At 37.6% G+C, this 16,033-nt stretch overlaps 1 protein-coding gene across 3 annotated transcripts; it reads right to left on the minus strand.

Moving 5' to 3' along the window:
• Positions 1-8,185: 8,185 nt before the first annotated feature.
• Positions 8,186-15,688, minus strand: LOC116135251 (DNA repair protein recA homolog 3, mitochondrial). 3 transcript variants are annotated; one of them, XM_031420946.1, is made up of 8 exons: positions 15,397-15,688; positions 15,112-15,169; positions 14,363-14,580; positions 13,774-13,861; positions 13,164-13,336; positions 10,871-11,017; positions 10,127-10,261; positions 8,186-9,065 (listed from the first exon to the last, which is right to left on the minus strand). In XM_031420946.1, exons 1-8 carry the CDS (start codon positions 15,451-15,453, stop codon positions 8,700-8,702), a joined length of 1,242 nt encoding a protein of 413 aa, XP_031276806.1. In that variant the 5' UTR covers positions 15,454-15,688; the 3' UTR covers positions 8,186-8,699. The 3 variants fall into 3 exon arrangements, with proteins under 3 accessions (XP_031276806.1, XP_031276805.1, XP_031276807.1); XM_031420945.1 differs by having other exon boundaries at positions 15,112-15,178; XM_031420947.1 differs by lacking the exons at positions 13,164-13,336; positions 13,774-13,861; positions 14,363-14,580; positions 15,112-15,169; positions 15,397-15,688 and adding exons at positions 11,402-11,574; positions 12,011-12,098; positions 12,600-12,823.
• Between the last annotated feature and the right edge of the window lie 345 nt (positions 15,689-16,033).

Genomic DNA, 16,033 nt, shown 5'->3' on the forward strand with positions numbered 1-16,033 from the left:
ATTTTGGCGGGCGGAGATGATCCACTATTGTAGACATGAAGTTTATCTCCACCACCACATCACGTAATTTATATATCTATCTATGTACCATGTTTGCTCATTTTTTATAGCCATTCATGTATAAGAATTTCATTATTAATTAATATTCATGCCTCCATTTAAATATTAACGAAATTACGTGTCGCGCGCCGAAATTGACTTCAACTGTTAATTTACTTTAAATGGGAAGATCTAACACTAGATTCATTGATTGATTATTTGATTATAGATTGTATTAGTATTCAAAGTTGGTCCAACGTCAAGAATGCACTTTTTATTCAAGAATATAAGATCACCCCACCAAACCCAATGTCTTTTTCATGGTTTAATTCATTTCATATTAATTAATCCATGGGCGATGTGTCTCCAAAACAATGGCCACCCCCTCACATCAGATTCTGTATATCCTTCGTTGATCATTTTTTTCCTCCGAAGGAAAATCAAAAAGGCCCTTCAGGCGGCGGTTTTGACTGATATTTTCTCTGTTGAAGAATCCGAAGACTATGCTTTTGTTTTGGTTGTTATATATATATATTTGTGAGTAACAAACACACATGTATCACTTAAATAAATACAATCTATTAATTAATTTGACAACCCAATTTGGAAGATTGACCATTTTTATTTCATGTTATTTTAATCTGTGTTAGATTAAATAATGCCTTGTTGTTATGTAAACATAGAATCTCTAACTTGATTGAAAAAAGAAACATGTTTATAGGGCTATTATTTTACAAGCAAAATTGTTAAAATAATTGAGAAAAATATCTGATCAATGAATCACAAATCATTACCTACTTTTAAGTCAAATTATCAAAGCTTAATAGGGGTTTATATACTTTACATGCTTGCTTGCTTCTACAAATGTAACAACCTTTAACAACCATAAGCACGAATTTAATATAACTCAATTGTCTTATTAACAATAATATATTCATATATTTTTTTTTTTTTTTTTGTAGAGGGGTAGCTAAAGTGTCTAGATCAGTTTGTTCATACCTCAACTAATTCTCAAGATTCATTGAACACCCTATAAATTTGAATGATCAAATAAATCATAATATTATTATGATAAATGACCTCAAGATTTGAATTGAAGAACTCAATAAAATGAGCAAGTATCTTGACCATCAGAACAACCATTTTGGGTTAATATATCCATACAATTGTTTAATGGCAGCTTGGAGTTTTAACCATTAAATCTCCAGCCTCCAATTATTCTACAAGTAGTACTCTTACAATGAGCTTTATGTTGTTTATGGATGCAAATATCGTATGTCTTAATCAAATTTGTCCCACAACTGTGACCGCATTAAAACTTAAAAGTCAAATAAGGCGGCCGTATAGGTAGTACTGCGAGTGTAGTCCTTTAAGAAAAAGTTGATGCATATGACATCTCGCATTGGAAAAATTACATTGAAGTAAATATGTCAACTCTTTCATTACTTTAATTTCTATAAACACAGCCCATACCCACAAGTCCAGAACATCAAAAAAAATTTGCACTCTTTGTCTCTTCCATCATTCCATGACCATTTGAATCAATTGCATCTAAAATTTTGTCGGAAAGTTGCTGAATCAATTGCCTTGTTTCTGGATGCATTTAAAACATATTATTTATATACTATGTTTCTGTTCTTCTTGCATTCATATAATAATATTTGCAATTAAGAATATAAATCTCACATGAATTGAATAGTAATATGTAGGGACGCATGCGAGTTGGCCAAGAATATAAAATTCAACGATTAGTATGTGGAGTTAAGTTTAAAATTCTTATTCATATATCATATTATATTAAGAGTGAGTCAGAAGAATTCGTGATAATGGTCCATATCACCTTTTTCAACCTTCCAGGCTTGAACTTGATCATCAATTTTTGGTACTTATGAGCTCCAAAAGTTGAGAAAGAAAAAAAAGCGGTCTCAAAACAATGCATCAGTTATTCTTGTAAATTTTCCTTTTAATGGCTGGCTTGAGACCACCAACTCTGTCCAGGTTCAAAAAGCTAGAGGACCCACTTCTGGAAATTTAGTAAAATTTTCTTCTGAACACGTATCCAAATCTTGATAATTTTCTAAAGCAATGGGTCCACATTTACATGCTGACAATTACCAACTAAGATAATTCATTGAATTCGAGGATTCAGGTTCCTTGGGCAGTTAGCGGCAGTAGAAAGGCCGTGCTATGCTGCAAGACAGGGAGCACATCAGAAAGGACTCGGACACAAGAAGAATATTCATAACCTGTCAATATCCAAATCTTGTAGTAGCTTGCAAGACACCGATTATGAGATCTGCAAAGAACATTGAGACCCCATGAAATGAAAGTAGCATAACCCATTCAATAATACTATATTTACAAAGATTTTCATACAAAGTGAGGTGGCAAAAAATAATTAGAAGAGTAAAACAAAAAGTCAAACTTATTAAATTCACTCTTCCATTCATTTTTTACTACATCATTTTGTATGCAGATCTTTGTAAAATTTCTTTGTAAGTGTCGTATTACTCTAAACCATTATCAGTTTTATTTCATGTGGAATTCGATAAAAAAGGCACAATTAATATATTCGTTAACCATTTTCAATAATTCGTCTGAAACATGGATACTAATAAGACTCCCTGCACTGATAACAAACAACAGCACAAACAGCCCAAGATAACAGAATATATTCACTCAAGCAAGTCTCAACCAATTATATTACTAGAGAATGTAAAAGAACAACCAAAATATTTGATAACTCAACAGATAGATCCCAGCAATTCGAGGAGCTGGGGGCCTCCCACCATGACACTATTTGATCTATGTCATTCACCAAAACAGACCCTTTATTTATACTACCTTCATGACTACCTATTCCCCTAACAACTTTGATTCCCTTCTCATACATGGTTGTAACCACTTCTCTAACAACCTACAGCAAGGCACCTCACACTCTTAACCCTTTTCTGTCCCTTATGCCCTTTGTATTGGTAAACATGCTTAATGGGAGGTCTATCAATACCCCCCCCCCCCCCCACATGGAGAGCCGCCTTGTCCTCAAGGTGGAAATGAGGGAATTGCTGCTAGATCACATCATAAGCCTCCCATGATGCTTCAAAAAGAGCTAAGTCTTTCCATTTGATAAGTACTTCCCGAGAGCCATTTAATAAAGTGCAGACAGCTAACAACGATTCTAGTTGAACAAGGAGTTCCATATCCTCAGTGAGGCAGGATGGCAGGGGTTGGATGGGTACTGAAGGGTGCAAGCTGCGTTTCAGTTGAGAGATGTGAAAGACGGGATGAATTCTGGCCGTAGGAGGCAGCTCTAACCTGTAAGCCACCTGCCCAATCTTCTCTAGTATGGGGAAAGGCCCATAAAATCGAGGGCTGAGTTTTTCATTCAGTTTTTTGGCCAAGGACTTGAAACGGTACGGTTGGAGTTTCAAATATACCTGGTCCCCTGGTTGAAAATTAATATCCCGACGACGGAGGTCAGCAGTTTCCTTCATTTGTGCTTGAGCTACAGACAAGTTATGCTTTAGTTCAGCCAATATGGAATTTCGGGCAACCATTTGCTAGTTGACTTCTTCCACCGAGGAGGGGTAATCTGAAAACTTGAGGAGAGTGGGTGGATCCCTGCCGTAGAGTGCTTTAAAGGGGGTCATTTTAATGGAGCTGTGATGTGAGGTATTGTACTAATATTCTGCCCAGGACAGCCACTTAGCCTACTGTTTTGGCTGCGAACTACAAAAACATCGCAAGTAAGTTTCTAAACATCGGTTGACCACTTCCGTTTGGCCATCGGTTTGGGGGTGATATGCCGAACTGAACTTTAGCGAAGTGCCAGCGGCCTTGAAAAGTTCCTGCCAGAAGTTGCTGATAAAAATCCTATCGCGGTCCGAAACTATAGACTTGGGAAAACCGTGGAGTTGTACAATACCAGAGACAAAAATGGCTGCAACATCCTTAGTGCTGTAGGGGTGACACAGCGGAATAAAGTGGCTGTATATAGTGAGTCGGTCCACTACAACCATTATGGTATCCTGTCCTTTTGCTTTTGGTAATCCTCCAATGAAGTCCATGTTGATATCTTCAAAAACCTGGGATCGAATGGGTAAGGGCTAAAGAAGACCTGCTGGTTTGAGAGCAGAATATTTATGTGATTAGCAAATGGAACACCGTTGGACATACTCCTGCACATCCCTCTTAATACCGTCCCAAAATACAATATTCATTAGCTTCTTATATGTCCTGAAAAAGCCTGAATGGCCCCCTTCCCGGCTGCTGTGAAACTCATCTAAAAGTTTAGGAATGAACTTCGAATTTCTGGGCAAAACCAACTTGTTTTTGTATATGAGACAGCCACGGCAAAAACCATACAAAGGATGACTGGTAGGGTCAAAAAGAAGGTCTTGGATGATTGCTTGTAGCTTTGGGTCTTGCTATGCTTCAGTCGCTAACTCATCTCATTCTGAAAGTTGTACTACCGAAATGGCTACTAATTCAGCACCCTCTCCGCGTCTCGACAATGCATCAACCACTTGGTTTGAGTTTCCCGGTTGGTAGTGGATTTCAAAGGAGAATCCTAAGAGCTTGGAAATCCATTTCTGTTGTTCAGGTGTTTTAACCCGCTGATCCGTCAGAAACTGTAGACTGTGCTGGTCAGATTTAATGATAAATTTGCGTCCACTTAAGTAATGGCTCCATTTGTGGACAGCGAACACAATGGCCATCAGCTCCCTCTCGTATGCTGATTTCTGTCGGGCTTGGTAGGGGAAGGCTTGGCTGATGAATGCAATGAGTCGTTGATTCTGGACCAGGACAGCTCCAATTCCCTAACCTGATGTGTCTGTGTGTACCTCAAACGAAAGAGTGAAATCAGGAACTGCCAGCACCGGAACTGAAGTCATTGCCCTTTTAATAGTTTCAAAGGCCTGTTGTGCTTGGTCATCCCATGCAAAAGAGTCCTTTCGCAACGACTGTGTTAACGGTTGTGCGATTAAGCCATAATTCTGCATAAAACGGTGATAGTATCCAGTCAAACCCAAAAACCCCCGTAATCCTTTGATTGTGCATGGGACGGGCCAATTCAGCATTGAATCAATCTTCTGTGGATCAGCTTCTACCCCTTTCGCTGAAATTAAATGACCCAAATACTCCAATCTCTGTCGGCCAAACATACACTTCTTGTAATTGATTACCAATTAATGTTGGGTGAGGATCTGAAAAGCATGTCTCATGTGGCTTAGGTGAGTCTTCAAATCAAGACTGTAAATAAAGATGTCGTCAAAAAACACAAGTATGAATTTCCGCAAGACTGGTTTAAATATGGTATTCATCAAAGCTTGGAAGGTGGAATGGGCATTGGTTAATCCGAAGGGCATGACCAGGTATTCATAATGCCCTTCGTGTGTCCTAAAAGCTGTTTTGGGAACATCCTCCTCTTTCATCCTAATCTGGTGGTAGGCGGATTTGAGGTCCAATTTCGTGAAAATGGCTGCCCCTGATAGTTCATCCAACAGTTCGTAAATGGAGGGAATTGGGAACTTGTCGGGTATAGTGATGTTACTTAAGGCCCTGTAGTCCACACAAAAATGCCAGTTTCCGTCTTTTTTCTTAACCAACAATACAGGACTAGCAAAGGGACTAGTGCTGAGTTGTATTATCCCTGCCACCAGCATCTCAGCCACCAACTTTTCTATTTCATTTTTTTGGGAGTAGGAGTATTTGTATGGGCGAATGTTAGGAGGTTTGGCATTGGCTGCTAAGACTATGGCATGATCAATGGGTCTCTTGGGTGGGAGTGGAGTAGGCTGTTCAAACAGATGGCTAAACTAATTGACAACTGCTGCTACTGCCAGGTCCATAGGTTCCTCTGCTTCTTCTTCCTTGACCCCAATGGAACAAAACTCAATCACATATCCCGCATCCTCCTGCTGTAGGGATTTCATCATTGCTTTTAAGGACACAACCGTCTTGACTAATAATGGATCCCCTTGTAAAACCACCCTATTTCCTTCACTAATAAAGGCCATTGTCAGATTCCTCCAGTTTGCACACACATCACCCAACGTACTGAGCTAGGAAACCCTTAGTACGACATCTGCGCCGCCCCCCCCCCCCCCCCCTCCCCCCCCCCCCCAACTCACATGAAAATATTGTGGCAACTTCATCCCCGTACCTCAATTTTACTCCCCTACAAATTTCCTCCCCTCTGACAGTAAACCCATTTCCTACCATCACTCCAAACGATTTTCCCTTTTCCACTGCTAAACCTAATTTTCGCATCAAGTCATGCGAAATGAAATTGTGGGAAGCCCCACTGTCCACTAGCATAATCACCTCTGTACTTCCAATCACTCCTTTCAACTTTAAGGTTTTATCGGTGGTTACCCCAACGATTGAGTGCATAGATAGGGCCACGAGATTACCTTCTTCGTCGTTTTCTGAGATAGGTTCAAACGTGCTTTTGTCGTTTTCGATCACTTCGTCGTCGATGACCAACAGGATCTGGATTGATTTGCTCCGACAGCGATGGTTGGATTCGTATTTCTCATCACAGCGGAAACAAAGGCCCTCTTCTCGTTTTTGCTGCAGCTCAGCGTCGGACATTCGCCAGAAAGTATCCCCGCGAAAGTTCTGCGTCGTCACGTCGCTAAATCGATTTCTGTCGTGAAATCGATTTAGGGAAAATGGGTGAACTGAATCTGGATTTCGTGTTGGGTTAGTCCAATTTGGGCGAATGGGTTCTTGGCTTGGGTTTGGGCTTGGGCTTGGGGTGACCCTAGTGTAAGAGTCCAGCTTGTGTCCTTGGGCTTTAACAAACCTGGGTCTATTTTTGTCTAAGACCCAATTTCTTTCCTCCACACGATGGGCCTGGTCTATCAATTCAAATAGGGACATGGGTTGGGTTAGACGAATTTTAGCCCTGATTTCTTCTTTTAACCCATTTGAAAATACCCCCATCAGTATATCTTCCCCTACCTCATGCAAAGGAGCTGCGTGAGCTTCAAAATTTTCCCTGTACTCTGTCACTGTACCAGTCTGCTTCAAAGCTACTAGGGCCTCGTAAGCTGATCCTTTAAATGATGGTCTAAATCTCTCTACCATTGCCGTCTTAAATTCTGTCCACGAACCAATAGGTGCTCTGGACTCTACCCACTGATACCAATTCAGGGCACGACCTTCCATACACACTACGGCTACTGCCACTTTTTCTCCTTCCTCATATTGATTCATCGAAAAATACCGGTCAGCTCTGAATGTCCATCCATACGGATCTTCCCCATTGAATATGGGTAGTTCTAATTTTTTAACTTTCAAGTTCTCTCCCCCCTTGTTCTTATCACTTCCCCTACTAGTTGCAGGATCAGAGTTAGATGCCTCCCCTTTATCGTTATTCAGATTTGCATCCCTCTCTTCCCTTCGTCTCATCCACTCGCGCAACTCTGATAAGTACCCCTTAATACTCCCTAGCTCTTCCCTTACAGTTCTCATTTCTTTCTCAACGTTCCCCATCCCTTTTTCCAAACCTTCAACTCTGTTCTCCATCTTCGATTTAACCATTATCCGAACGAAGCTCTGATACCACTTGATAAGACTCCCTACACTGATAACAAACAACAGCACAAACAGCCCAAGATAACAGAATATATTCACTCAAGCAAGTCTGAACCAATTATATTACTAGAGAATGTAAAAGAACAACCAAAATATTTGATAACTCAACAGATAGATCCCAGTAATTCGAGGAGCTAGGGGCCTCCCACCATGACACTATTTGATCTGTGTCATTCACCAAAACAGACCCTTTATTTATACTACCTTCATGACTACCTATTCCCCTAACAACTTCGATTCCCTTCTCATACGTGGCTGTAACCACTTCTCTAACAACCTACAGCAAGTCACCTCACACTCTTAACCCCTTTCTGTCCCTTACGCCCTTTGTATTGGTAAACATGCTTAATGGGAGGTCTATCAGATACTAATTTGGCCAACTATATGAATCAATATGTAAGTCATAACTGTAATGACAGACATGGTAAGATTCTGGTATTGTCTCACCACATCACATGGAATTGGAAACATGATACTCCATGTTCATCGGAAAGATATTTTTAAACAAATATATGCAACTCCTAAAAGGAGCAAATGCATTCTCTGTTACTCTTACACGGTCGTTGTTCATATGCGTATAATAATTCAACGAAATTGCTGTAGAATGCAATGACAAGAAAGAATGCCATCAGCACGGGAAAATACAAAAGGAATAAGATTGTTTTTATGACTTGCAATTTCCATTACTATTTCACAACATACAAAATGTAGCTAACATTTAACAATTAGTAATGAAGATGACTCTTGAAAATTTGGACAATTGCCTGCTTTCTCCCAAGTCGCTCCTGGCCCACAAAACTTTCATTCACTAAATGACCTGGTATATATAACACTGACACATCCAACTTACAAAGACTATCAGTCGCAAACTTAAGCAATTCATCATAAGCAGGATAGCATGCAGTTATGAGCAAAAGGCCTTCACTGTCTCATCTCTGAAATTCAAAACTCCCACATGCAACTAATGAATCAGGAGGCAACTGCAGATCCCATAGAATAATGAACCCCACCCAAGAAATGAGGAGGAGAGCTTCCATGTTAAGACATTTGTACCCCTAAGCTTCAACTGCAGTTACTGCTTCCTCATCAGTACTATCAGGTGTAACTATATCTTCAGTAGCCCCAGCCTCTGGTTCCTTGTCAGAAATTTGAAGCTTCTCTTTGAGCTTTGTCACAAGTTCTTCCCTCACACTATCATTCTGAGACAGAAACCTTTTAAAGGCATCCTTACCATGAAAACTCTGACCATTAAGACCAAAGAATGAACCAGACTTGGTTATGAATTTATGTTTTAGAGCCAAGTCAATGATCTCTGCTTCTCGGCATATCCCCTTGCCAAACTCCAGCTCAAACTGGGCAGTTTTAAATGGAGGGGCAAGTTTGTTCTTAATAATCTTTACCTGTACTTGACTTCCAACAGTCTGCAAAATGCAAAAATATGAAACAGATGCTTTACACCATGAACATACACTATAAAATGATCTACCTTAACAAGAAATATAATAATAAACGAAACTATAGACACAAACTATCAATATAACCTAATGTAACATGATGTAATTAGCAAAGTGAAAACAAAACGAAATCAAACAAATTAAAAAAATATTATGTGACAATCTTGTAAAAGAACCCATCAATTTGTATGTGTAGCATTTACTTCTTATAAATGTGTCAAATCACCAGCCCTTCATTTGTAGCTGTGCTATATTTGACAAAGCATCTCTAGAAAAATATAAATATAGATTGATCTGATCACAAGATACTGGACCAATTAATTACTAGTCACATTGAAGAGCAGAGAAATCCTTCAATGAGGACAACATTCTAAATGCGAATACTCTCATGCCTGACAAACATGCAGGGGTGGCAAAAGTGAGGTCTCAATCCAAATGCCCACAGAAATTTGTTACAATAAACCATACTTTTGTGGATACGCTTGTACATCCTTGTGAATATTTTGGGTTTGGTATAGTTTTTTAAATCTTGGGCCTGTCCAAGATTTCGATGGCAGGGGACCTCTTTCCCCTAAAATGTATTATTTGATAGAGGTCCCCTAAAATGTATTATTTGATTCTTTTATACAATTACCACATTTACCCAAAAAATAATAATAATAAACCATACTTTTGGTGTTATCCAGCAACTGGAAGTGCCAGTGCATATAATTCTTTCTGCCCTTGCAGGATCGGGGAAGATTTACTTCTGGCTTATATGCAAATGAGTTTCTCAACAGAATTTTGACCACAAAAGGGACTAATATGTTGATTTAGTATCTTCATATCTTTCAGCAAAATGAAAGCAGGTGAACCATTACACCAAAAACAGATATTATAGCGTCACAAAACATAAGTTTTTTGACATCTTCAGGTTTTAGATTAAAAACATAAAAATTATCACAAAAACCTTTTTGTCAATGTCCAAACTCATGGATGTATAGGAAAGAGAGAGAGAAGAAGGGGAGGGGGGGAATGAAGGTTTTTACCTCTTCACCCTTCTTGACAAGCCCTATTCTCTTAATATTTAAGCGAACTGAAGCATAAAACTTCAAGGCATTACCACCACATGTAACTTCAGTGGGCCCACCAAAGCCTCCAAAAGTAGAGAGCTTTGCCCTCACCTGGCATTGATGTCATCAGAAAGTCAAATCATTTATTGCTTTAATAAGAGAAACAAACTTTAGATTTCAGCAGTATTAAAGCACATTTCAGTGACCCTAAAAAAAACACTCCAAAGTGGCTACACATACATGATAATGCTCATAAATAAGACAACTTTGCTGACAAGGTAACAAGAAAGCTAAGAAAACATGGCTCAAATTGTTTCTAACGAGAGGAAGGTAGAAACAAGAAACATATTGCTATCTCAAGGATGGGCCCCAAGGCCTTAGGTTCATGCTTCCAATGCTGTCAAGCCAAGTTCCAAAATTGAGCCATATCAGACAGCCATCAGGCTTTGTTCACCCACCACTTGAAGTCTCTATGTAGAAATTCAGAATGAAAAAAAGAAAGAAAGCATGAAAGAAATCCAAAATACTTGGTATAAACTTGAAAACCAGAAATTGTAATAATAGACCTTCACTAACTCGACAAGATTCAAGAAATTCGGTATTAACTAAGTAGGAAAGTAGAGCTTTAAAATTTTAGGACAACAAACATGTAATTTAGAAAGAGATGAATATAGATAACCTCAAAACTCTTCAATTTTAATGAAGATTAAAATTTGAAACCTGATTTATAAAAATTAATATGGTCTGTGATAATGATAAAGAATGGCTCAATTTCCGAAGTGCCTGACTCATCAATCTAGCTTGCATTGCCATGTGAGCATCACCCATCTCACCATCAAGTTCACCTTTAGGCACTAAAGCTGCCACCTGTCATCAAAGATACAGGATCAAAACCAGAGCAGAACAGCAAAAAGTAAATAAGAACTTGCTTCCAAACAAATAATCAAAAGTTGGATGATTTAGATTATCTCATCTAAAGAACATTTAACTTAAGAAGGACATCCAACATTTATGTCACCTTGCAGTGGAAGAACCAATATTTCTATCAAAACAAAAAAAATCAAGAGACGATATAAGCATTGCCCAAGAAGCAGTCTAAGTGAAAATGCACAAACAAAAGAAAAGCCAATCTCATTAAGGCATATAAAACATATTCCAGCACCTACCATCAACAATAATTAACCTAATCCAGATTATTCACAAGAGAAAAAAAAAAAAAAAAAAAATGCACCAATATAACATCTTGCTTACACTGTCAACAACAACTACATCAACAGAACCACTTCGGATCAGGGTATCCACAAGACTCAGAGCTTGTTCACCACAATCAGGTTGTGAAAGAAGCAAATTCTGTGTGTTTACTCCAATAGCCTCAGCTAATGATGAATCAAGAGCATGCTCAGCATCAATAAAAACACAATAACCTGCATTGAAATGGCAAGAGAAAAATTTATCAGCATCTTGGGGAAGTCAAAGCCAAAAGTATATAAAACAGAAACATTCTAATATCCATTTTTTTCAAGTCCCAAATCCCTGAATGGTTATTCCATGAACCCCCATATTGTTAAATTTATAAGAACACAAACCAGAATCTAAAAATGTAATAAGACGCTTAAAAATCCATCCTAACAAGGATTGGATATGTTCTTTACAGAATAAATCACTTTTTATATTAAAATGTAACAGTCAATACAGAAAGCAAGCCTTCCATGCAACATGAAAACTTAATCAGCACAAATTCTCATCCAATTGCTAATCCTATTTGACAACATATATAATAGGAAGTATATAATCAACGAGATACTTGAGCTATTATAAATACTGATGAAATCAACAAGAAGTAATTCAAATTTAAGCAACCTCCTTGTTTTTGTGCCTCAGCAATTACATGTAGTGCAAGAGTTGTTTTTCCAGAAGCCTCTGGACCATAAATCTCCACAACACGTCCCTTCAAATATAATTATCAAGAAAGAAATGTCATAAGCAGCCAATACATATTGCTAAGTAATATCTGGGTTGTCATTATAACCAACATGCATTGCAAAGTGAATATGAAATGAACTCTGTCTCACACTCTCAATTTTAACAGGAAGTCACGGAGTCAAGCATTTGACAAAATGTATAAACAAAACCTACCAAATCCATACGCTAAAAGATAGCAATACTTTCAAATTTCTCCTTTTTGTTTTTTTTAAGTAACTCATTTTCAGAAAAATGATGCACAAGGCATTGACTAGCTGCTAATAAGTGCAAAACAGAATGAGGCAGGAAGATGGTGTAAGAAGCAAAACTAGCAAACAGGTTATGTATTCTTTAACCGACATTGAGATTTTATTAATTACAAAATTATTAAGAATATCGTCCCATATTTATTAACCTTCAGGAGCTGAGACCTATGCATTTGCATAAACTGAGCAGTTATTTCATAAAGCAAAATTTTGTGAGATACCTTTGGGAGCCCGCCAGTTCCCAGTGCTACATCCAATGCAAAAGAACCCGTGGACACCACTGGAACATGTCTAGAAGATACAGACCGACCAAGCCACATAATTGATCCTTTCCCAAATGAACTAGTAATCTGATCCAAAGCTTGCTGTAAGGCAAGCTCTTTCTTCGACATATTCTCTTCGCTGGAGTCACTTCCATCTGACTTGGATTTCTTCTTACCTTCAAATGGATAGAACGTTTATTGTCATCACCTTAAACTTAATGCAAACAGAAAAAACAGCCGCCACATTATTTTTTCAACCAATGATCAAGCTCCAGCATCATACACCACAAAAATACTCTGACACTACTACCAGGATACAANCAAAAAAAATCAAGAGACGATATAAGCATTGCCCAAGAAGCAGTCTAAGTGAAAATGCACAAACAAAAGAAAAGCCAATCTCATTAAGGCATATAAAACATATTCCAGCACCTACCATCAACAATAATTAACCTAATCCAGATTATTCACAAGAGAAAAAAAAAAAAAAAAAAAAATGCACCAATATAACATCTTGCTTACACTGTCAACAACAACTACATCAACAGAACCACTTCGGATCAGGGTATCCACAAGACTCAGAGCTTGTTCACCACAATCAGGTTGTGAAAGAAGCAAATTCTGTGTGTTTACTCCAATAGCCTCAGCTAATGATGAATCAAGAGCATGCTCAGCATCAATAAAAACACAATAACCTGCATTGAAATGGCAAGAGAAAAATTTATCAGCATCTTGGGGAAGTCAAAGCCAAAAGTATATAAAACAGAAACATTCTAATATCCATTTCTTTCAAGTCCCAAATCCCTGAATGGTTATTCCATGAACCCCCATATTGTTAAATTTATAAGAACACAAACCAGAATCTAAAAATGTAATAAGACGCTTAAAAATCCATCCTAACAAGGATTGGATATGTTCTTTACAGAATAAATCACTTTTTATAATAAAATGTAACAGTCAATACAGAAAGCAAGCCTTCCATGCAACATGAAAACTTAATCAGCACAAATTCTCATCCAATTGCTAATCCTATTTTGACAACATATATAATAGGAAGTATATAATCAACGAGATACTTGAGCTATTATAAATACTGATGAAATCAACAAGAAGTAATTCAAATTTAAGCAACCTCCTTGTTTTTGTGCCTCAGCAATTACATGTAGTGCAAGAGTTGTTTTTCCAGAAGCCTCTGGACCATAAATCTCCACAACACGTCCCTTCAAAGATAATTATCAAGAAAGAAATGTCATAAGCAGCCAATACATATTGCTAAGTAATATCTGGGTTGTCATTATAAGCAACATACATTGCAAAGTGAATATGAAATGAACTCTGTCTCACACTCTCAATTTTAACAGGAAGTCACGGAGTCAAGCATTTGACAAAATGTATAAACAAAACCTACCAAATCCATACGCTAAAAGATAGCAATACTTTCAAATTTCTCCTTTTTGTTTTTTTTAAGTAACTCATTTTCAGAAAAATGATGCACAAGGCATTGACTAGCTGCTAATAAGTGCAAAACAGAATGAGGCAGGAAGATGGTGTAAGAAGCAAAACTAGCAAACAGGTTATGTATTCTTTAACCGACATTGAGATTTTATTAATTACAAAATTATTAAGAATATCGTCCCATATTTATTAACCTTCAGGAGCTGAGACCTATGCATTTGCATAAACTGGGCAGTTATTTCATAAAGCAAAATTTTGTGACATACCTTTGGGAGCCCGCCAGTTCCTAGTGCTAAATCCAATGCAAAAGAACCCGTGGACACCACTGGAACATGTCTAGAAGATACAGACCGACCAAGCCACATAATTGATCCTTTCCCAAATGAACTAGTAATCTGATCCAAAGCTTGCTGTAAGGCAAGCTCTTTCTTCGACAGATTCTCTTCACTGGAGTCACTTCCATCTGACTTGGATTTCTTCTTACCTTCAAATGGATAGAACGTTTATTATCATCACCTTAAACTTAATGCAAACAGAAAAAACAGCCGCCACATTATTTTTAACCAATGATCAAGCTCCAGCATCATACACCACAAAAATACTCTGACACTACTACCAGGATACAACAAACCATATGTGGAAAAATTAAAAATATGAAGTAAATAAAACACTATATGCAAGTAAAGACTTGAAGGCACTATTACCATAAATAAAAATTCCACAACTTCTAAGATAGAGTGTAGTCTATTATTGCAAACATTAAAATACTGATGAAATTTACCAACCCAAACCGTCTCAACTCCATCACTATTTTTTTTATTTCCATGTGCACTGACCATAGCATAGTTGTCATATAACACATTTAGTTTCTTCAATTAGCATCTCCAATTTTAAGTGTATTAAAACTATGCATACAGCCTAAGTTTATCTTGCAAATAACATGTTAACAGAAAAACCTAGATTATGATCTTGTAAATATGAGAAAATGAAAAGCGAGCAACAGAGGAATTCGCACCTTTAGAGGAATAGTTACAAAACTGAGAAGAAACTCCCAACATTCCTCCCTTAAGTCCCTGCAAATCCTAATAAATAAATAAGAAATAGTGAAAAGTTATAATATGTTTTCTCATAGGTAAAAAAGACTCATCATTGACATGTATTAAAGTCAAAAGCAGCAGTTCTTGCTTTCTCGCGTCACAAACAATTTCTTTTGTTAAACCATAGCAGAGACCAAAGAAAACATAAACACACAAAATAGAAAAGGGTTTTAAAAGAAAGAAAAAAAAAAAAAAAATGTTACCTGCGGTGCTAAGAGAGCACGTTTAAGCAAAGAAGCGTTTCGAATAAGCCTAGCCATAGAAAGGTGTGGAAGTTGAAACCCAGTAACAAGAACCAACCAATAAAACGCTTATTGAGAAAGTGAAAAGAGCAAGGAAGGACAAGAAATGAAAAATTAAGTAAAGAAGAGATGTTAGTCCATCTAGACAATAAAAACTATACAAATAAGAAAGGAGAGGGAGTTATTTTAGGGTTTTGGCGTTTGGGGTTTAGTTTCCCTCCTTTTTGAACTATACTTACTACAGAAAGAGAAAAACACGGGCTGTGGCTGTCCGCCCAAATTTACACCAGTGCCGATGTAAAGGGCCCCAGTTGTGGACTTGTAAAGTGNTTTACCAACCCAAACCGTCTCAACTCCATCACTATTTTTTTTATTTCCATGTGCACTGACCATAGCATAGTTGTCATATAACACATTTAGTTTCTTCAATTAGCATCTCCAATTTTAAGTGTATTAAAACTATGCATACAGCCTAAGTTTATCTTGCAAATAACATGTTAACAGAAAAACCTAGATTATGATCTTGTAAATATGAGAAAATGAAAAGCGAGCAACAGAGGAATTCGCACCTTTAGAGGAATAGTTACAAAACTGAGAA

The sequence above is a fragment of the Pistacia vera genome, unplaced genomic scaffold (assembly GCF_008641045.1).
Source record: "Pistacia vera cultivar Batoury unplaced genomic scaffold, PisVer_v2 Contig297, whole genome shotgun sequence".
Taxonomy (NCBI): Eukaryota; Viridiplantae; Streptophyta; class Magnoliopsida; order Sapindales; family Anacardiaceae; genus Pistacia; species Pistacia vera.